This window comes from Monosiga brevicollis, genomic scaffold (genome assembly GCF_000002865.3).
Source record: "Monosiga brevicollis MX1 MONBRscaffold_34 genomic scaffold, whole genome shotgun sequence".
Classification (NCBI taxonomy): domain Eukaryota; class Choanoflagellata; order Craspedida; family Salpingoecidae; genus Monosiga; species Monosiga brevicollis.
This window is the reverse complement of record NW_001865071.1, coordinates 262,907-284,334: the sequence shown is the minus strand read 5'-3', so window position 1 is coordinate 284,334 and position 21,428 is coordinate 262,907. Positions and strand designations below refer to the sequence as shown.

The window sequence follows — 21,428 nt, the reverse complement described above, 5'->3', positions numbered from 1 at the left end:
GCCACCCGAACGTGCCTGCCACAATCCACCTCACTATCCCGCCTCGCTAACCCGCCCCAGGCGTGGCTTTGAATCCCCCTCCCCTCGCACCTTCCCGCCTTCCCGCGTTCCCGCCACCGCCACCGCCACCGACGACGACGACGAGAGAGAGAGAGAGAGAGAGAGAGCAACGGGTACCTTTTGTTGGTATAGTTATTGCAGCAGTTTTTGGACTTGTTGTTGCATTCTGCACGGAAGAGTAGAAAAACGCACAGTACTGCTTTACCACTTGTTGTTGGTGTACAGCGGCTTACATGGACCATTTAGCTGCTGTGTGGTGGTGTAATGTGAACACAGTGACACTTGCTACAGTTACTGTTGTTACCGCTGCTTCCGGCTGCTTCCTTACTGCTTTACTGCTTACTGCTTACTGCTTTACTACTGCTGCTGCTGCTGTTGGCTATGGAAGCGTAAAGCTGGGACGACGAGGTAGCAGGGGGACAGGGCTGGCTACTACGGTTGGGCTTTGCTGGGATCAGAGGAGCAAAGGCCTTTTCTGGTTTGTTTGCTAGTTTGTGATTCTGGCAGAGTGAGATGAAGGGGCGGCAACTCGACCTTGATGGCTGGCGGCTGGCCTGTGATGGCGATCTCCAATAGCAAGTACGCAAAGCTCGTTCGAACGACAATGAAAAGCGTAAATGTACGGCCGCCTGGATCAGGTAGACTGGTCCAACCAGCGCCTCTGTCGTCACTGCCACCTATCAGTCATAGCATGCCCCTCAACCGGTCGTGCGCGACGCGATGCCACTTTCCTTTCCCCCGCGCGCCTGCTCGTTTGGTGCACCGCCATCACCCACCAAGCCGAGAGGAGGGGTCAAACATGACTCGTCATCTACATCCTGACCCCAATCACCTCCCTCAGATGGACACAAAACCTCAGTGACGTGTCTCTCCCTCTCTCTCTCCCTCTCTCCCTCTCTACGACTCAAAGTGTGATGAATAGATACACTTTAAAGTCCTCTCTCTCGTAGTAGCAAACACAAAGGTAAGCCAAACCAACGAAACAAAGCAAAGTCAAGCGCAACACGACAATCCAACTCAGTGGCTTAGTGGCTTAGTCGTTTTCTTCGTCTTTTTTGACTTGCTTGTCTACACAAGGTTGGTGCATCACTGAGAAATGGCAGCGCGCACTGTAGATGTGCAATGTATAGTGCTGTGCTCGTCATTCCCAAGGTTGTCGCCCGTCAGCACTGGTCTGCTCCTGTACAAGTGGTGCTTCCTTGTGCTCGAGAGGCGGGGTAGAGGCGGGAGATCAAGATGCAAATTTGAAACAGAGCTCGCTTGACACGACTACTGTCGCTGGCTCAACCCCGCGGACAGCGTCACACACCACTGCTCGATGCCCTCACCGTTGAACGGGATCGCATGGCTTGGTCCCAGCTTGGCCTGCTTCTCACATTGGTTCTCTGGTGTTGGTTGCTCCCGGATCCATTCTTCCCCTCCCGCCTGAATGTCCCAATCGTGGCGCCAATTTAGATCATCAGGATGAAGGCTTTAATTCTTGTCGGCGGCTTTGGCACTCGCCTCCGCCCCCTTACCCTCTCCCTGCCCAAGCCCCTGGTTCCTTTTGCCAATTTGCCCATGGTCATGCATCAGGTTTGTCTTCCTTCCTTCGCAAGACCTTGCTGTTCAGCCAAGCCCAAGGCGAAGCACTCGAATATTCAAAATTCCCGCCACCTGACCCAACTGATATTTTAGGTGGAGGCGTTGGTCAAGGCCGGTGTGGACCACGTCGTTCTGGCCGTCAACTACCGCGCTGAGATCATGCAGGACGAGATCAAAAAGCATGCCGAGCGTGTACGATCCTCTCGTCTTGCGCTGCAATGATTCTCGTTTCTGCTCTTGTCTGCATACTTGTGGCGCTCATATGCTCTTGACCATACTATCACTTGCTTCGGTTAGCTTGGCATCCAGATTTCCATCTCACAAGAGCCTGAACCTTTGGGCACTGGTCAGTGGTTTGAACCGCCCATAGTCTCTCAATCCTCCCGTTTTTTCTCGTCCCAAAATCTCCATTCCTCTTGTTCTCTTTTTTTTTTTTTTTTTTTTTTTTTTTTTTTTTTTTGTGCTTGGCCTCATGTACGGTTTTTTTTTTGTTTTTTGTTTTTTTTGTTTGTTTTTTTTTTTGTGCTTGGCCTCATGTACGGTTTGCACCACTTTAGCTGGCCCTCTCAAGCTGGCCGAGTCCATCCTGCGCGATGGTGAGCCTTTTTTTGTCCTCAACTCGGACGTCATCTGCCAGTTCCCCTTCAAGGAGCTGGTTGCCTTTCACAAAGCCCATGGCAAGGAGGGTACCATCCTGGTGAGTATCATCATGTGTCCCTGTCCCGTGGACGATTTCCCCGATCTTGCTCGTAAATCCCTGGCATCCGCAACCGTACCTGATACATTGTTGCCCGTTTCTAACAGGTGACCAAGGTGGAAGAGCCCAGCAAGTATGGTGTTGTCGTCTCAGACAAAGATACGGGCTGCATCGAGCGCTTTGTCGAGAAGCCCAAGATTTTCGTCGGCAACCGCATCAACGCAGGTCTCTACATCTTCAACCCGGAGATCCTGGACCGCATCGAGGTGGGTCTGCCCGCGTCTGCGTGCTGATTGTCTTCCTTGAACTTCCCGACCGAAAGTCTTGAAGCTCTGGCCATGCCATCTCGCAACCCGCGCCAGCTTTTCTTTGGCCCTTGCCGCGTTGCTGCGTGACCTCCTCTTTTCTTGCCGCAATTGGCGCTGCTTGGGGTTTGGCTGACTGCTTTTGCTTGTTGCTTTACTTTTGCAGCCACGCCCGACGTCGATTGAAAAGGAGATTTTCCCTGCTATGGCCGAGACGCAAAACCTTTATGCAATGGACCTGCCCGGCTTTTGGATGGATGTGGGTCAGCCCCCGGACTACCTGAAGGGCATGGTCCTCTACCTCAACTCGGTATTAGAAAATGAGCCTGCAAAGGTTACACCAACCAGCACCAACGGCACCGAGTTTATTGGCCCCGTTCTGGTGCATCCCACCGCTACTATTGGTGCCAACTGCAAGATTGGCCCCAACGTGGTTGTCGGCCCCAACGTCACCGTGGGTGAGGGCGTGCGCCTCCAGCGCTGCACGCTCATGGAGGACGTGCGCGTCAAGAGCCATGCGTGGATCGAGTCTTGCATTATTGGCTGGCGCTCCACTGTTGGTGAATGGGTACGTCATGGCCCAAATGCAATTCTCGACGCAAATATCCATCATAAAGCTCGAGGCTGTGCCCGATCACAAACTCTGTGCTTGTTGGATGCTACATCCGCACATCTCACTTTCTTTTCCTTCTCACGGGCCCTTGCGTGCACACGCGTTGGCTTTGATCGCTTCTATTGTGATAGGCTCGCATGGAGGGTGTCTGCGTCCTGGGCGAGGATGTCGAGGTCAAGGACGAGCTGCACCTCAACGGCGCGCGCGTCTTGCCTCACAAGTCAATCTCGGCCAGCGTGCACGAGCCGACTATTATCATGTAGACCAATGCGTTCCTACCCACCCGAAACCAACCAGCCCGCACGCTGCTTGTGAGCCGAACTGCGTCTTGCTATTCAATCGAGAGTTTTGTTTTGTTTTTTCTTTGTTTTGTTTGTTTCCGATCTATTTTTTTTTTTTTTTTGCTGGTTTACTCCAACAGTGCCAGCAACACCCCTGGTCTGAGGGCCACCCAAAGTCAGTTGCCCTGAGAGAGAGGGGGAGGGGGGGGTGCTCCGACACTGGCCACCAGCAACCATGAAGAAAAAAGAAAAGAGGCGGGAGCGTTAAACGCAATCGGTTTGAAGCCGTTTTTTTTTTTTTTTTTTTCCTCTGTTTGTTGTTGAAGGAGCAAGGAAACATCTTACAAAATTAGCGTTGGTGGTGGTTTTGGCGGGAAAAAAAAGTTTTATTTCCTCTGTGTGTGTGTGTGTGTGTAAATGTGTGTGTCTCACTCTGCTTCTTGAAGTGAAACGGTTCTTTGCGGAAGTGAGCGGTTTGATCGCGGTGAGCCGGCTCGCCGAGGATGGAGGGGGATGAGCTGCTGAGCGATGGCTTTGGCCTGCCTCAACATTTTTCACCGCACATGGCCCGCCCGGCGCCGGTGCCTTCGAATGCAGGCAAGTGTTTGGCTGGCCCCTGTTGGGAGCAAGACTTGTCAGTTTGGGGTTAGGCATGAAACGACGACATCCGACACCACCAACAGTCGGCGACTTGCGAATCTGGGCACTGCCCATGACCGTTTGCCCATGAAAAATCCTCATCGTTGATGATTGCTCGTTGCATGTGCAGAGATCGACCCACTATTGGCAAGCCCAACGGCAGCTTCCATGCAGTTCCAGCACTTGCAGCACCCGTACTCATCGCATCCCTCATCAGCTGCTGCATTTGTCGCTAGCCCCAACACACAGCATTCACCTGCATATGGTGCATCCGTGGCCTCTTTCATGCCTCACGAATCGCCTCAGCCCGCTTTCTCCATGATGAGCTCGCCCCAACTAGCCCAACTCGAGCACCTCCGCCGGCTGCAAGGACGCCAGGCTCAGTTGGATGCCATGCAGCTGCAGGGCAGCGCCTATCAACTCCAGCTGCAGCTTCTTCAAGAGCAGCAAGCACAACAGCAGCAAGCACAACTACAGGCTCGTTTAGAACAGCAAGCCCGTGTCCAGCAGCAACAGCAACAGCAGCAGCAGCAGCAGCAGCAACAAGCTCTTTTGCAGCAAGAGCAACGGCGACGCGCCCAATACGAACAGCAACAACTCTTTGAGCAGCTTCAACAGCAACAGTTGCTTCAGCAGCAGCAACAGCAACAACAAGAACAGCAACAGCGCCAGCGTTACCAAGAGCAGCAGCAGCTCCTTCAGCAGCAGCAGCAGCAAGAGCTTCAGCACCGCCAAGCTGAGCAACAACAGCAAGAGCTTCAGCGCCGCCAAGCTGAGAAACAACAGCAACAAGACCAGCAGCAACAGCGCTTGAAACATCAGCAACGAATCAAGCTGGAACAGCAGGAACAGCGCCAACGCTTGGAGGAACAAAAGCGTCTCGAAGAACAGCAATGGCAGCAGGAACAACAACGGCGCGCTCTTCAGCTTGAGCAAGAACAGCGCCGCTCTCTCGCTGACAACGCTTCCCAAACGGCCAGCCCTCCCGATGCCCCTATGATCGCTGCCAAAACACCCGGCACTCAGCCATCGCCCCGAGCAGCAACGAGCACTGGGCCCGAGCTCGTGGACATCCTAGACACCCCGCCCTTTGCCCATGTGGCCCGCGTGGTGGAGCAGTTTCAAGAATTTCAGGACAATCTGCTTGTTGGCCCTGGCGGAGGTTCCCAAGTCGAGATGCGCGTGCCAGTACAGATTTTGAATGGCATCTGCAAGGCATTTGCCGGAGTTTCGGGCCGCAAGGATACGCGGGACCTGGACCACCATGTTCTCACCAATCTCCTCACCAGTCTGGCGGAAATTTTGAAACAAGCTAGCAACATTCGTCTGGTAAGTTTCCGGCCCATGCGTTGATGTTTGCGCTCTGACCTTTGTGCATCAATACCATTGGCCGCCTTTTTCGCTTTCCATGCATCCCGTCGAGAGAGGCATCGTTTACCCTCATCCAATCTAAAACATTTATCACATGGCTAGTCGGGCCGTGACGATGAGGCTGCAGACTGTGATCAAGTCTTGTACGCATGCGATGCCGCGCGTGCTATTACTGCCATCTTGCTTTGTGACAATATACCGAAGCGTGTACGTTGCTCGACCCATCGTCCTCAGCCAATGAGAATGAATACCATCTTAGCACCCCATATCACGTGAACACAGGTTTTCGTGGAAGAGGTCATTCAGCCCTTTGTGGCCTTCGTCAAGCAGCAACTTGAACACAACGTCTTTGCCATGTGCGACGAAGCCGGTACGGATTACAAACTTGCATACCAAACTTGCATACCATCTCAGTGTGAACGGGGCTGGACAGCCACGCGTGGCTGACCCCAAACCGGCGCTTGTCCGCATGCTTGACTGGGCACGTCATTGCGCAGAGGGCAAAGACCGTCGGCGCTCTGGAGCCAAGTCACGCTTTGGTGCTTTTGTCAAGTCCTATCAGCGCCTCACGCTCCTCGTCGGGCAGTGTGCTCAATTGGTCGAGATTCACTCCTTGTCAGACACGACGCTGATTGACGTATGTTCTGCGCAATGCTTGCACATTGGCTCCTGTGGGGGCGGCGCTGACCTTCCTCGGTACCTTGGCCCTGCTCAACACTGCACCTCGCGGCGATCTTTGATCTTTGCAGCTGCACAACTTTGCAGTTCGCACATTTTTTCACTCGACGCCAGAAGATCTTCAACATGCCTCTTTACAGCTGGCCCGGGCGGTGCGTGCCTTGAGCTGATGTAAAAACCATATTTCCTGTTGGGCGCGCAGTCAACTCTGGCCTTGCTGGCTTCTTTTCACTCTTCTCCATCTATGTCCGCTCCCGTGTTTTGTCTTGCTTTTTGTCCCTTTGACGACCGTGTAGGTGTTTGCACGGTACCCGACGCATCGCCCGTCTATGATGGAGGATATTCTCATCAGCTTGACCAAACTGGACAATTCGCGCCGCGTGGCCAAGTCTTTCAAGTATGCCCTACTCCAAAAATTTTGTTTTTAAAGCAAACGAGCGTCTGCCCCTCCCGCCCCCGCCCCGCTGTTTTTTTCTTTTCCCCTCAAGATCAAACTTTGCCGCCGCCCGCGGCTTGGATAAAACGCCCTATCGCTCATCAAAATGGCCTTCGCTCGCTGCCTTTCACGATTAGGATCGCGGCTGGCAAAAGCATACAAATGTTTTCGGCCTTGATTATGGAGCTGATGCAATCAATTATTCCTGGGGCCATTACGCGCTATATCCGCGTGGATGCCAAAAAGGTTCGGCCATTGACACCTGGCCGCATTGAGTATCGGGTCTGTGGGCTGATGCATTGCTGACTGCAGGAGAATGGACCAGATCTGCCGAATGTGATTTCAAAGGCGTGTGCCGCCACCGACGATGAAGTGGCTAGCTTTGTAGGCCGCGTCTGGAACAAGTACGTGATTGTGACAGACGTGTCTGCCTCAGTGGTGCTGTATCATTGAAAGACCCATGCGCGGCGCCTTCTCAACAAGCCAACGTCTGTGTACAGGGCGACGCGCAAAGATTCTGAGCTGCATCATATTCTCACCAACTTCGTGTCCGACGCGTGTGAAACGGCCTTTTTGCCCGAGTGGCCCGTGGCCACCGTGTTTCTGATCAAACTCTTGCCCAACCTGGTGCGTGATGCTTGCATGAACGAGAGCAGTCTCTTCGGCCATCTCTGCCCTCTGCGTCACTCTGATGCCGCGCCACGTCCCTGCTGGAGAGCAGAAAGATGGTATCTTCCCCAAGGACAAGGGCGGTGGGGAGCGCCTGCATAACATGCGCACCTACGCTCTGGATCTATTTAGCACCATCATGACCTGCTTTGCTTCGGTAAGTCGATGCGTGCCCATCTGTTCCTTGGATGTCGGTGCACTTGGTCCGTGGACTTCTTTTTTTCTTTCATTTCTCATACGCTGGTGCTGCTGCTGTGTACCACAACAGGCCAAGCAACTGGCGAATAAACACGTCCACAGCTTTGAAGATGCCATCTATGCTGACCCCGTTGTCACAGATGCACATCGCACGGTTGGCCACGCGTTCCTGCTTCTTAGGCGATAATCTGACCCATGAGCCTCCATCTTTGAATGCGCTCACACACTTCCTCTTGATAGCATGAAGAGCGACGACGTCGTCAGGACATAATGCTCAACTTTCTGCAAGCCGAAGACGAAGTGATTGACAGCGATAAGCGTGCCGTGCGTCCATGCTAGGGCCTCAACCCAAGTCAACCTCTCCTTTTGAAAGCACGCACCGCACGTCTCATCGTGGACCATCGCGTTGCGCTCGCTGCTTCCGCTGCGGGCGCTTTGACATGCATAGGCCTTGGCCCGCTACTTTGCGGCGCGTTTCTACGAGGGGGAACAAGCTTTGTTGCATAGCTCGGAAGACAGCGTCGAGTTTACGCTGGAACTTGATGGTGATGCCACCTCTCTTGGTGCGTCTTTGCGTGAGCGACATGATGCGCCACACCCTGCTGGTCTGCCTGGAGGCATGTCTACCCTCCACCTGCCTCTCGCGTATCGCTGACCACCCCCATCTTGGTAGACGTGAGCCTGGTGGAAACGGCCAAGAAGCGGAGCAAACTTTTGTTGGAGCGAGATTTGCGCAGTGCAGACATTGTGCATGGCCCCTTTCGCGGGTAGGCGAGAGAAGACTAGGCTTGTTGAATGAGGGGGGCTTAGTGAGGGTGTTCCTCGCTCTGGCTTTGCTGTTCGTGCCCTCATTGCGCTTGCCGGCTCTCTTGCGCGGGGCTCTACAGCCATGCCAGCACAACTCCGGGATATGAGCTTGGTACCAGTCTCTCGGCAGCACTTCTTCTGGACGATCGCATCCTTGCGGTACGCACAGGACACCTCTACCCGTTCGACTCGAGCAGCGCTTTGGCCTAGATGTCGACCCATCTGCCTTTGATGCATTCCAACGCTTGTAGGCGGTCGCCATTAGTGTGCGCGTGCTGCAAAGCGCTGCGGCTCAAAAAAGCCCATCTTTGCGAGGCAAAGCCATCAAATCTTTGGCCGCTTTGACGGAACTGGGGGGGGATCAGGTGCTCAAGGTACGCCAGGCTGTGGTTCCCATGCACGCTGCATGCCTGGCTCCCGCCGTGCTGCAATTTGCAACCTCGTATAACCACGGCTGTGCGTCTTGCAGAGCGCCGAGCAGCTAGTCCGTGTGCGTCATGCAGACGTGGCTCCATCGGTCCGCGAGGCCACGATGATTCTCCTGACAAGTGTCGTGCAGGTGCACAAAGAGCAAGGCATTCCAAGTGCTCAGTTGATTGCCAAGTTTGAGAGCATCTTGCAAGAGCGACTATCCGACGTTGCGCTTTCCGTGCGTAAGCGCATCGTGAGCCTCAGTGAGATGCTTCTTCTAGGTGGCAAGTATAACACGCCAGCCACTGTTGGTCTGTTGCGCAAAATATTGCATCGTATCAACGACAACGAGGAAACCATGCAGGTTCGTCTCTGCCACAAAATCTGTCTCCGCCATCACACGGCACAATTTCTAATTTGCACCGCCTTGATGGCCGTGAACTTGCCAGGACGCCTGCTTCCAGACACTGCGGCGCCTGTTGTTTCGTGTCATTGCACCTGACAAAACCGAGAGCAACGATGACACTGTTCGACAAAGCGCTGGGCCCGACGTCACGAACGCTGTGGGTGGTCTCATCAACCTCATGAGCGGCGACGACGTGGATACCACCTGCTTGAGCCTTGTGCAGTTGTTGAAGCGCGTATGTCATGATCCTGGCGCGGCATCAACTTGCTCGGTAGCCGTGCCCTTGGGCAACCTGCATTTGACATTTTTTTACCTGTCAAACTTTCGCCCCACCCCAGCTCTTCAAGGAGGAGGACAAAGTGGCAGTTCAAGTGTGCGAAAATATTGTGGAGCATGTCAAGTGCTTGAGGTGGGTTGCATTTTCAACGTGCCTCGCACCGGCTGCGATCGACCAGAGTATCAGAGCCGTTCACTACACCTGACTTACGCTCGCTTCTGACCTGCTGCGGATGTGTTGTGTTTGTTGCAGCCAACGAGACATTGTCCCGCGTGTGTGGGGGCCACCGCTGCTCTTGCTACGCACGCTATCGCAGATCAAACCCGCTCTCTGCGCATCGGCCTTTGAGGTGCTTGATATGGTGTTGCAGCTTGACCTGATGGTGCGTAACTTGTTCTGGCCTGCATCGTACCGAGCCCTCCAGCAGTTGCGGTGGGGATGTCAATTCTCTCTCATACTTCACTTTCTTTAGGAGAGCGCCTCCGAGCGTGAGCTGCGCGTGCAGTTGCAGCGGGAGCCGTCGCGTGAGGGCAATGCGCGCTTGCTCGAAAAACAGCAAGAACGAGTAGCTTTGGTTCGCATGGCACGAGATGCCGCCGAATGCATGGCCAATATCCTACCCCTGGCGCCGCAGCCCTCAGAGCGTCAGTCCGAGGCCCTGGAGAAGGCTCTGACCCTCCATATCTCACGATCGCCTTCGACGGTGGGTTTCCGGGCCTGCCCCTCCCTCCCTCCCTCCCTTCACCAATCCCGCCGTTTCTTGGATTCTTTTCTGCGAATTACCTGCCCATGAACATCTGCATGCTTGATCTGACCTGCGACCCTTGTCTGAACCTTTTCCATTGTTCTGTTCTTCTTAGATGCTTCCACCCGCTGTACGCTGCCTAAGCGCATCAGTTCAACGTTCCAATCACTTTGACCTCGTGATTGAGCACGCACATCGATACTATGGTGCGTTTGCGATGCTGGTGCTCTCGGGGTTTTTGTCTCTATAGCCCCACCCGCTGCCATCTTGACCGCTGTGTGGCCCGCACTTATCGACCTTGCGATGTGCCACAACGTGTGCAGACTTGCTCAAGTCCGTGGCTGATAAAGTGGATACGTCCAACACGACCATCCGTCATGTGCCACGAAGCTTGCTGTGCTGTGGCCTTCTCTGTCGCTACTTTAAATTTGAAGAAGAAGGAGAAGGAGGTGTGCCGATGCTTGCATGCAGATGCTTACGCGCCGCTGTCCTCTGTAGTGCCTTGGTCACCTACCGCATATCCGTCATACCTGGTTTACTTACGGGCTCACGCTTTGGGTGTCTTTTAGATGACGAGCGCGACGAAGAAGTTGATTTCCCGCTGCACAACGTGCGTTCAGATCGATGCCTTGCGCAAATCATCTTAGTCATCGCCGCTGCCTTTTCCCCCATGCATTGCGTGGTCCAGTCTGTTAACTGGGCCCACAGGCTGAGGGCAACTCATGAGGAAGCTTGCTTTAGGATATTATTGAGCATGTCGTGTTTCGTGTCATTTTGCACTTTGCCAGCATGGACACAAGCAAGGCACCACAGGACATGCAGATGCTCCCACGACATGCAATCGATGCCCTGAGTAAGTCGTGCGGACTCCTTTGTGGCTGCATCACGTGTGAGCCTCATTCCTTGTCTTGGTGAGTAGAGCATTTCATCATTCGCAACTCGAGCTTTGTGATGCGCACCCAAGTGCGCGAGTTGCTGGGCTCCATGCTGATGCGTGGCACGGCACAAATGCGGGTGGCCATCTTGAATCTTTTGGAGGTTGGTTTGATATCGCAACTTTGTCCTGCTGCAAGCACCAAATGAGGCCCCTCCCCTCCATGAGGTAGAAAGGGGAATAGCAATGGGCCTGAAGGATGGCAAGGCCCAGAACAGACATGAGTCATTCATCATCGAGTGATGGGGGTCGAGCTATCCGCGCAGGTGGAGTAGCAGTCGCAAGTAGCATTACATGACCACACCGCGGCTCAAGCTTCTTGCGTCTTGTGTGGCTACTGCTTTGCGCCCCGCAGACGTTTTTGCAGGAAGAAGAGGCCCGGTTGGAGGCCCGGGTCCTGGCCGAAGATCGCCTGCGCAAGCGTCTCTCAGAAGATGGTGGCAAGGGTACATCCGAGGCGCGAGACATTGTGACCATCGGCGGGACGGACTCTGGTGTCAGCACCACGCTTGTGGGCGTTTTGATCGACAAAATCCGGGCCTGCGCCATTTGCTCGCGTTTGGATGTGCGCCAGGCGGTGGCGCCTGTCCTGGCCGTTGTGGCTCGTCGCGGCCTGACGCTCCCGGGCAAGGTGGGTGTGTATTTCGCATTTGTAGAATTTTATGGAAAGGCACGTCATTGTAGTGTTCTTTTGCAACGTCATAGGTGGCAGACGTGGCTATCGCACTCATTGCAGACCGCGCGTCGGAAGCGGCCAAAGCCGTGTCGGGCCCTCACGATTTGATCCCAAAGCTGGTACGTGCGCAATTTTCAACCGCCCATGAACTGACGAGATCTGCGCCGTGGGGCGCTACCTGAGGCATGACGAGCGCATGCTCATTGACCTCTTTTCCGTGCCACGTTGATTCTGGTTTGGTGGGCTGGATCGAGACCAGGCCGAGCACATTTTAACGGGCTTGCACGAGCGAGATGCGTCTTGCATCGAAATGGCCCTCAAAGAAGGCCTGCGCTTGACTCTTCAGCTACAAGCCAAAGGAAGAGAGTTGGCTCGTGGCTATTATGCGCTTGACGCAAACATGTTTGCCAAGCTTCGCATCGTGTATCGACTCCGCAGGTGCGTGAGCCATCTGCCTATTTGTGGCAGCCTGAGCTGAGCTACATCGACCCTGACATTGCAACCATACGCCTTGATCTTGTTGGCTCACGGCAACTCCGACGCGCTACATGTGGCTCTGCAGCAACGTGCGCCAGCATCGACACTCCTTCATCGACAAGGTGTTGGAGGGCACTAGGGCCATGGTATGTTGTGCTTGGTGTATATGCTCTCCTGGTTGTGCTTTCAATGTCTCTTGAGGCTTATGTCTGTTGCGTGGCCCCACCAGGATGGCCAGCGGTGCCCTTCTTTGCCCGAAGTTGTCTTTTTGGTGGATACGCTAGCAACGTTGGATTATACGTTGCAGGACGATGTGCTCTACGCCATCTACCAAATCTCCAACGTGGCTGAGCGTGAAGTCCCGTCAATCTTCGAAGTGCGTGACACGGCTGTGCTTATGCTCCATCATGACCGTGCTACTCGATGTACCTCACTGACTGTCACTGATCCACAGTCATGGAGCCGTGTGTTGGGCATGACGGATGTGACCATAGATGACGACCAACGGCGCAGCATAGAGTTTGTCACGGGTGCGTCGCAAAAGACCGCTTCTTTTCTTTCATGCGGTGTTTGTTTTGAATCCCCTTCTGCACAGCCACTAACTTGCAAGTGATAATCCCATCGACCATGATCGACCCACACGTACGCGTGTGCTGCTTACAGGTTTTGCCCAACAAGCCGTGAGCCAAGGGCGTGCAGCTGCCTTGGTGCCACACTTAAAACGTGCCCGGGTAAGGGGTGGGCTGATGCTTTCGGCTTTTCTGTTTTGTTTTTGTTTTTTTGTTTTCTGTTTTCCTTTTCTTTTCTTTTTTTTTTTTTTTTTCTTTTTCTGGGAGGCAGTTTGCTTCGCTCGCGCTCACGGGCGTTGGGTGTGCTATCAGGTCTGGCAACTCGTTTTGCTGCTCAAGCTTTATCTGCAGCGTCGATATAGTCTGAATGATCGGTATGGATGATGCCCGCCTGCCTGACCGGGGTGCACTGGTGCTCTGTCCCATCTGCTGGTGAGTCAAGGCTGACCGGACTGAATTGCCCTTTGCCTTGGTCGTGTGACTAGGGTGTGCAATGAGTACATGCCATCCCAGGTGCTGAAGCGCGATCAAGCAGCCACTGCTATCGCATGCCCTTGGAATCCCGATGTAGCGGCTCTGTGCGGTGAGTCGTGACCGGCAGTGTGCCAGACCCATTAATTGGCCGATGGAGAGTGGGCGCGAGTGTGCCTGACTATAATGTGCTCCTGTTTTTCATGCGTGGTACATGTTGCTCGATAGCCCCGCTAACGGCCAAGGTTACGCCAGAGACGGTAGCCGAGGACTACATTGCGGTGAGCACGCCCTGTTGCTCTTGTTACGCAAGGAACTGCTCAGCATGGCCGTTCCCGTAGTTCGTCCTTGTGCTAACTCTCTCTTGTTCTCTCTTGCTCTCTTGCTCCTTTGTGCTCTTCGTGTGCGTGTGTGTGTCTGTATGTCTGCCTGTGGGACCCATCATATAGTTGCACCTTTTGCATGAGGGGGAGTTGCCGAGCGGGTTTGCGACGAGCGTCGGTACAGATGAGCCCACACCGCCTCCCACAATGCGACGGGGCGGTAGTGCACGGCGCACTTCCTCCGCACCACAAGGTGCTCGTGGTGGCGGCAAGGCTTTTGCGGTACGTGGTGCCCCTTGTGTTGTGGTGGGCGATGAAATTCTCGCGGCGTGCTCAGTGGCGGTCGTGCTGGTGTCGGTGATAGGCACGGCGACGAAGTTCACAAGGTGCGAGTGCTCCTAAAAAGCCTCGCCGTCGTCGAACGTTGGATGACGACACGTCCGAGGACGATGAGGATTGGATGCCCTAGTGACACATTCTTAATCAAGCCTATCGACCCCGGGCGACTTGTATAGTGTTTCACTGCGATGACCACGTTTCAAATGGGCCTTGCTGTGCTGTTTTTAACTGACTTGTAAAATGTTGCTAAAAGAGCTTGACGACTGAAAAAAAAAAAACGAACGAATGAACTAAATCTTTCGAATTTAGCCATCAGACGACCAATTGTTCCTGACTTCCAGATACCATGTGCAAGTGCAAGTGCAAGTGCTCATCGTGGAGCCAAGTCGATCCAAGAAATGGGAAATACACGCTCTGAGTGTCGGTGAACAAGGCGAACTGCTCGCTTCGATTGTGATAAGGAGTCAAGAGGGAAAAACACCAAGTTTGAGGAGCAATCGGTGCAGGGAGGAGGATGGTGGAAACGGGTCAAACAATAAGAAGGACAAGACGACAACGAGTACAGGGATTGGTGTTTACTTGGAGGCCAGCTCGTTGGAGAGCCAGTCGAGACCCTCATACAGACCCTCACCCTGGGTGGCACAAGCCGATTGGATGTACCACTATCCCACACCCGCGTTGCATCACACAGAAACAAGGTTTGGTGAGACATGGTGGAACCCAGGCGTACATGGGCCGGCTGGGGAGCTAGACAGACCTTGCGGTTGCGCAGCTCGGGCAGGCCAAGCTTCTCAGTGATTTCGGCAGGTGACATGGCGTTGGGAAGATCCTGCTTGTTGGCAAAGACCAACACGGTGGCTTCCCGCAGCTCATCCTCAGCCAACTGCACGCACGCATCACCAGACAGCACACCGGCACTGAGTTGTTGAAGCGAGATGTGACCTAAGAAGGCAGCTGTCGTGCCGAAATAGGGGCGAGGGGGTAGGGATGCCAGCCACCAGGCGGCAACGAACCATCTTTGTGAGCTCCTCCTTGGCTTCACCGATACGCTCGCGATCGTTGCTGTCCACCACAAAGATGAGACCCTGGGTGTTTTGGAAGTAATGCCGCCAGAGGGGGCGGATCTTATCCTGACCCCCGACGTCCCACACGGTAAAACTGATGTTCTTGTATTCAACCGTCTCCACGTTGAAGCCTGTGAGGTATTGACCAAGGTCAGAACAAGAAGGGCAGAGCCCACACCAGTCGCCCCAGGTCAAAGGAAAAAGGGTGCTTTAAGGGGGATTGTGAATCGGAGCGAGGCAAGCCGCTGACTCGTACCGATGGTGGGAATGGTCGTCACGACCTCGCCCAGTTTAAGTTTGTAAAGAATGGTGGTCTTTCCCGCGGCGTCGAGACCCACTGGCACCCGGACACGGTGATCATGAGCAGGGTGCAGAGGCGTCAACACGAAGAAGCCCGGCTTTGCAGAAGAACTTGGGCAAAAGCAAGGAAGAAGCATGGGTCAAGAAAAGCATGGCAGCCAAGGACCAACCCATCAAAATGCGCATCTCGGTCTTGCCGAAGAGCTTGGTAAACAAGCTCGAAATGGTGAGCCCCATGACTGCAAAGAGCAAACATGCAAATCAAAGGGCCGAATCATGCATGAGTCAGGGTGCTCGGCGTACAGTGAGCCAACCAGGCAGGACAGCGCCAGCTTGAGGCCGGCCGCAGAACTGACGACGTGAAGCGCGACAGCGCGCGACCGTTCAAATCAAGCGAAACCCAAAGCAAGCCTGCTACCCAGCTAGCTGCCACGAGCTCACACAAGACCCGGACCCCGTTCCTGCCTTTGATCTCTCAACGACACGGCCCTGCCATCACACCCTGTGACTGACCAACTCATCATCACAGCCATCCGCCGCCCGCCCCGACAACGCCCCTCATGCCCACCCCCTTGAACGATTCGCCCCTCCCTTCACCCCTTCACCTCTTCACCTCTTCATCTCTTCACCAACGCGAAACTCGACCCGTGATGAATGCTATTCACCGCTGCCATTTCACCCCGCTTGCCACAAAGCCGAGCGACGGACGCATCCAGTCAAGCGCGCACGCATTCCCACACACACACACACACACACACACACACACGCACAGACCTGCGGTGCTGGCAATGAGGGTACGAAAGAGCGGCTCATAAACTGCAACACGCTGTTCTATCGTGATGTGCCTGTGGAGCTGAGAGACGGGAATGTTCTCACTGCGTTCGTGGGTTGGGATAGTATTTTACTTCTTTGGAGCTGGATGAGGATGCCACCGCGGTCGCAAGCGCGGAAAACGGCAGCGGCATCCAAGGCCGGCGCCAAAGCCCAGGATGTCAAGACCAAAGCCAAGGCGAAGATAGAGAAGAAGGACGCAGATCCAGTCAAGGGTAGCCGGGCGAAGAAGCTACCGGTACCCTCGGCCAAGGCGGAGGCTCGCTTCAGATCTGTGCGTTTCCTCCGTCTCAAGCCTCTGGGACCGCCCGCCCAAGCGTCAAAAGGGCTCACCTCACTCGCGACGTGCTGCTTGCGTGTGTCCCCCAGACCATGGTTAAGAAGATCATGCAAAGCGACGAGGAAGTGGGTCGTGTGGCTGCACCGGCTGCCGATTTGCTCAGTACGTGCAAGTTTTCGGCGGGCGGAGCTGTGGAGCCACACGGCTGTTGCTCCCTCACACTCACGCTCTCGTTCTCGGCGATGCCAGATTGCGCCCGACCTGACTCTTTGACCCACCCTTTCTTCCGTAGGCCGACTTGTGGACGTGTTTGCCGATGAGCTCGTCCGGGCAGGCGTGGAGCAATGCCACGGTGACACCCTCAGTGCCGGCCATCTGTACGTGGACCCGACGGCGTCGTGTCTGCAGCCTAGGCGGCCCGGCAACTGGTACATTTTGGCTGGCATCGCACTCAGCTCATGGAGCCGTTTGAATGGGCGGTGGCTGCTCGCAGGAAACAAGTCATTATGGCCCATGAAGAGTATGACTTCTTGCAGGAGCTGGCCAGCAAGTACAAGGATCCCGTGAACAAGAAGACCAAAACCTCGACCGCTCGGTGTGGGCCGCCCTCCCTTGACCGCGCTTTGTTCTGAAAGCCTGCCTCTTCCTCGTGCCTCACCCAGCAGGGTCTTCAAACTCGCCGCAGGTCGACCGCCGCTGCATCCTCGAGGCGACGAAGTGCACAAGCAAATGAACAAGGAGCTGGCCCTGCTAGCAAGCGTGCCAAGACGGCGGCTTCGAGCAAAAAGCAAGCTCGAGCGCAAAAACCTGCCCAAAATTCGGTGGAGGTGTGATCGTGCCTGCTGCTTGAGTACTGCTGTTCTATGCTGGGGGTGCAATCCCGTACGTGCATCCTCAATCACCACCAGCGACCATGCTCATCTCCCGCTCTCGTTGGTTGGGTGTGTGCTGGTGCAGCAGTCGGATCCCACCGAAGCCTCGCCATCTCCCGCGATCCAGCAACCGGTGCTGGAGCTAGACACGGATGACTATGACTGACTGGGCTTACACGCCAGGGGCCCAAGGCCCGCTGCAAGACAGTCCGTGACGTCCGAGAACACCTGCCGTTCTTTTTTTTTTTTCTGGTTTGTGACTTTTGTGTGGATGTGCCAGGCAAAGGCAGACAAGGCAGAGCTGTGCACAGCCCCATGTTTCAAACGTTCCGCTTCCTGACAGAAAGCAGACACCCTTACCTAGCACCTTTGAAGTGCAACTTGCATTTGCAAGGCGTGTGGTGATATATGCTGGTGTGGATAACGGCACATGATATTTTTGGGCGCAGGCCGCTGAAGACGTTGATCTTGTATTCTTCCTCTTTGTGTGACCTACTCGTGCATTCTCGGTTTGGTTCACATGCCTTCCTTCTCTGCTAGAACGCCTTTATCCCAACCACAGGTGTCAATCCGGCAAACCACCGAGTGATGAATGCAAAGCTGCTGATTTTCAAGATATAATAAATTGAAGGGTTCCGTTGAATCTGGTGGCAGAAACAGCACATCCACTCGGAGGAACAAGAGTACTTGCATCTATATCAACATCGCCTGGAGGATGATAACTCATAGGAGATACGGCCCAAGCCACGCATGCAGAACTTGTTTGGCACAGCCAAAAAAAAAAAAAAAAGTCCTCCGACTTGCGTCGCGATGTTGAATAGTCGGACAAGTCTGCGTGCACGAAACTGCCTGGTTGGCGCCACGGAAAGAAAGCACGAGGCTGACTCAACAGCGCCAAGACCCAGTTCAAGAGACAACGTATAACATACACTTGCACAAGCGAAGACACGCCTTCACGCGACATTCAAGGTCAAACACACGGTGGTGCCCAAAAACCAACGTTGGCACCACATTGACAAGACATGACGGCCCGCAGGGCCCAAAGTGTTGCTTTGAACAACACGACACATCAAAGATGTGGGGGGACGCACACAATCTAGACGGAAAAAAATAAACAGCAAAAAAAGGCCAAAGGACAGGACAGGACAGGCCTCAGTCACGGCGCTCATGCAACTAGTTCGGGCACCTTGAGACCACCTTGCTCTGCCAGGCGCTTGTACTTGGAGGCCTCGGCCACGTTGCGCTGCACACCAATGCCGTGAAGACAGCATTGGCTGTAGACAAATGCCGAGGGCAGATGACCCGTGTCAGCAGCCCGGCGCACGAGCTCAGCACCCATGCCGGCGTCGTGTAAACTGTACCGCAGCGTTAAGGTTAATACGCCAACGATGAACATGCTATGCGGATTACCGCCCGAGGACATGATGACGTGCTGGTGTAGGGCCGGCATGCCGCTCACCAAGGCGTCGACGTTGATGTTGAGGGCGGTGAGCTGATTTGCCAGCAAGAGCGAAAACTGAAGCTCGGCATTTGTAGGCAAACGATCCATGTTGGACGTGGCAAAGTTGGGCATGCCGGACATCCCCTGCATCCCCTGCATCCCCTGCATGCCTTGCATCCCCGGAACGCTGGCCATGTTCTGCATGGTTTGCATGCCAGTCATGTTGGGCATGGGCATCATGGGCTGCATCATGGGAGACATGCCTAGCATGTTGGACATGTTGGGATGGGGACCAGGGAAAAAGGTGCCGGTGCTCTGGCTCGGAGCTGAATCCGAGGTATGGTTGTCGAGGGCGTCACGAGCGGCTTTCTTGCTGGTTGGACCGGGCTCGGTTGACGTGTCGCGTGCTGAGCGTTTGGCAACGCTGTGACTGCTGCGCGATCGATGGCGGTCGCGATCACGGTCTGGGTTGTCGAGAGGCAGGGTACGAAGGGCCTCAGCTGCTGGGGCGTAGCCTTGTTTGGAGGCAAGACGAAGCAAGTACTGTCCCTGCAATCGGGTTGTGGCTTGCTTGCTACGCAAGTAGCGTAGACTGAGCTGATACTGTGCTTGTGGCAGACCGTAGGTACAAGCTTGACGGAGCCAATCCAGACCTCGGGTGTGATTTGAGTCGCGCTCCGAGGCGCTGGACGATTGTTGTAAGAGAGTGATGGCGAGATTGGCCATGGCAGCTGGATGTCCCTGTTCTGCACATTCCTCGAAAAGCTGGCCGGCGAGTTCGGTGTCCTTATCGACGCCAGTTCCCGAAAACAAGCATACGGCCCTGTAACACGCAGGTGATTGAAAAAAGGGTGAGTCGAGTTCAGGTGGAGACGAGTTTCCGAATGATATACAAAATATGGTGGAGGGGGCCGACAGGCGCACCTGTTGAATTTGGCATGGAGATGGGTGGCGCTGCCTAGCACAAACAGGTTGTAGGCAGCGGCGTGGTCTTGCTTAATGTTGAGGCCGTGGTACTTGCACGAGCCGTACAGGCTTTGCGCAAGACCGTCCGATTTAGCGTATTGTTGAAGGCGCTTGAGAACCTTGTTGTCCTTGCCTTCGCGCACGGCAGCGTAGGCAAAGACGGTGTCAAAGGGGGTGGGCTCGGCGGCATCGCCACGGACGTAGGCATGTGCTAAATCAAGGAGGGGAGGATCTGGAGTGGCACTGGCCTCTTCCAGGGATTTTTGCAGCTCGTCCGGGAGGTACACGTCGAGGGTTTCGCGCACCAGGTTGCGCGTTTTGCGGCAAAACTGAAACGTGAGGTTGGGTTGATCATAGAGAAGGCGTTGGAGGCCAAGAATGGCCAGAACGTTGCGAGGTTGGGTTTGCAGGACCGAGTCAAAGAGGAGCATGGCTTGCAGATAATCGGCGCGACGCCAAAGATCAAAGGCTTCGAACAAGAGTTCGGCGGTCGAACTTTCGTGGCGCTTGCGTCGAGCGGCTTCTTCCGCTTGTTGGTGAGCTGTCGATTCGGTGGCCGAGTGCGGCGGCACATCACCGATACCAAAGCTGTTTTGAGAAAAGGAGTTCTCGGCGTTGGAAGAGAGACCGGTGAGTGAGGCATTGGCAAACCCGTTGGAGTTTGAGTTTGTGAGCGAGTTGGAGTTGTTCGAGTTGGAGTTGGAGTTGGAGTTGGACTGGGCGTTTGAGTCGTTGGACAGGGTTTGTGAATTGGAGCTGCCGTTGCCGTTGGAGGTGGTGTTGGATTCGGTCGAGTTATTCTGGGAGCGATCCTGGGGTGCGGTGCTAGTAGGCGTGGCGGGGTGGCGATGATTGTTCAGGCCGTGATGGTGGTGGTGGTGGTGGTGGGCCTCTTCCTGCGAGGCTGAGTGGAGGTAGGTGTCGGAAGGACTGTGACCACCGCTGTCGCTTGGGGTTGAAGAGGGATCTGACTTGTTGTCTTCATCACCGCTACTGGACTGCGGCTTTTCGCTGCTGCGGCTGTTGGGGTCGGTGGGCAGATCATCGGAGCTGCGGCCATTGCTGCCATGGCTATCGGGCGAGCGTTCGCTGTACTTGGAGTTGTACTTGCTGGTACCGTGGCTGTGGTCGCGTTCCGTTGCCTCTGAGTCTGGCTGGTCGCCGGAATGGGTGGAGTAGGCGTTGGTGCCTTGATCGTGCCGAGTGGGCTCGTGTGGAGCGGTCAGGTTGTTGGCACTCGCGGCATCGGCGCCGTTGGCCGGGCTCGAGTTGTCGCGCGAAGTTGGACCGCCGTTCATGGTCAAAGGCGGCGCGTGCAGCACAGCAGAGGCGGGAGGCGAAGGTTGACGGCCGTGAGCATGTTCACGGCCGTTGGACGATGAAGACGAGGATGCCGTTATCCTGGCGTTCGTGCGCAAAAAGCACGGGCCAGGTGGCAATATTGGGGTATGAAAAGGACTTTGCTTGTCGGAGAGGGCCCGAGTTGAGACGTATGGTGAAGGAGGCGAGAAGGACGAGTGTCTATCTTCAACGGCTCGAGGTTGGGATGATCGGGCTGACGAGGGCGGTGGTGGTGAAGCCAAAGGGTCGGTTCCAAGATTCTCCAGGGCTGGTTTGGCAGCCAGGATGACACCAACCGAAGAGAAGCCGCAACGGTTACACCTCAGCGGGATGTGTGTGTGAGCGTGTGGTGTGTGTGGTGTGTGCG

The 21,428-nt window shown here is 55.0% G+C and overlaps 5 protein-coding genes across 5 annotated transcripts; 3 read left to right on the top strand and 2 right to left on the bottom strand.

Moving 5' to 3' along the window:
• Nucleotides 1-1,524: 1,524 nt before the first annotated feature.
• Nucleotides 1,525-3,522, top strand: MONBRDRAFT_12046 (uncharacterized protein; the record flags this gene model as incomplete). Its single annotated transcript, XM_001749886.1, has 6 exons — nt 1,525-1,635; nt 1,738-1,836; nt 2,216-2,341; nt 2,449-2,607; nt 2,813-3,214; nt 3,391-3,522. 6 exons carry the CDS (start codon nt 1,525-1,527, stop codon nt 3,520-3,522), a joined length of 1,029 nt encoding a protein of 342 aa, XP_001749938.1.
• An 825-nt stretch (nt 3,523-4,347) lies between these two features.
• MONBRDRAFT_38935 (uncharacterized protein) lies at nt 4,348-14,259 on the top strand (the record flags this gene model as incomplete). The annotated part of the gene is made up of 24 exons (XM_001749885.1): nt 4,348-5,508; nt 5,833-5,920; nt 6,717-6,910; nt 6,977-7,068; nt 7,165-7,291; nt 7,383-7,490; nt 7,772-7,855; nt 8,590-8,712; nt 8,808-9,113; nt 9,199-9,390; nt 9,494-9,564; nt 9,685-9,814; nt 9,905-10,135; nt 10,293-10,383; nt 10,501-10,626; nt 11,097-11,215; nt 11,467-11,742; nt 11,817-11,906; nt 12,134-12,225; nt 12,350-12,410; nt 12,494-12,794; nt 12,928-12,995; nt 13,754-13,909; nt 13,992-14,259. The coding sequence occupies 24 exons, from the start codon at nt 4,348-4,350 to the stop codon at nt 14,094-14,096; spliced, it is 4,392 nt and encodes a 1,463-aa protein (XP_001749937.1). The 3' UTR covers nt 14,097-14,259.
• Nucleotides 14,260-14,400: 141 nt separating this feature from the next.
• MONBRDRAFT_34340 (uncharacterized protein) lies at nt 14,401-16,123 on the bottom strand. The gene is made up of 6 exons (XM_001749831.1): nt 16,105-16,123; nt 15,501-15,569; nt 15,287-15,367; nt 14,980-15,161; nt 14,724-14,849; nt 14,401-14,628 (listed from the first exon to the last, which is right to left on the bottom strand). The coding sequence occupies exons 2-6, from the start codon at nt 15,565-15,567 to the stop codon at nt 14,542-14,544; spliced, it is 543 nt and encodes a 180-aa protein (XP_001749883.1). The 5' UTR covers nt 15,568-15,569; nt 16,105-16,123; the 3' UTR covers nt 14,401-14,541.
• Nucleotides 16,124-16,249: 126 nt separating this feature from the next.
• MONBRDRAFT_34339 (uncharacterized protein) lies at nt 16,250-17,479 on the top strand (the record flags this gene model as incomplete). The annotated part of the gene is made up of 6 exons (XM_001749884.1): nt 16,250-16,435; nt 16,531-16,603; nt 16,734-16,818; nt 16,935-17,036; nt 17,127-17,268; nt 17,399-17,479. 6 exons carry the CDS (start codon nt 16,250-16,252, stop codon nt 17,477-17,479), a joined length of 669 nt encoding a protein of 222 aa, XP_001749936.1.
• A 447-nt stretch (nt 17,480-17,926) lies between these two features.
• MONBRDRAFT_38932 (uncharacterized protein) lies at nt 17,927-21,018 on the bottom strand (the record flags this gene model as incomplete). Its single annotated transcript, XM_001749830.1, has 2 exons — nt 17,927-19,577; nt 19,679-21,018. The coding sequence occupies 2 exons, from the start codon at nt 21,016-21,018 to the stop codon at nt 18,479-18,481; spliced, it is 2,439 nt and encodes an 812-aa protein (XP_001749882.1). The 3' UTR covers nt 17,927-18,478.
• Between the last annotated feature and the right edge of the window lie 410 nt (nt 21,019-21,428).

What these genes read in the sequence shown, in the direction of transcription:
- MONBRDRAFT_34340 (XM_001749831.1), bottom strand. Translation starts at nt 15,567, where the DNA reads ATGGGGCTCACCATTTCGAGCTTGTTTACCAAGCTCTTCGGCAAGACC. An exon ending in GACGACCATTCCCACCATCG is followed by an intron (nt 15,162 to 15,286) that starts GTACGAGTCAGC and finishes AATACCTCACAG; the next exon opens with GCTTCAACGTGGAGACGGTT. An exon ending in CCGAGCTGCGCAACCGCAAG is followed by an intron (nt 14,629 to 14,723) that starts GTCTGTCTAGCT and finishes GGTGTGGGATAG; the next exon opens with TGGTACATCCAATCGGCTTG.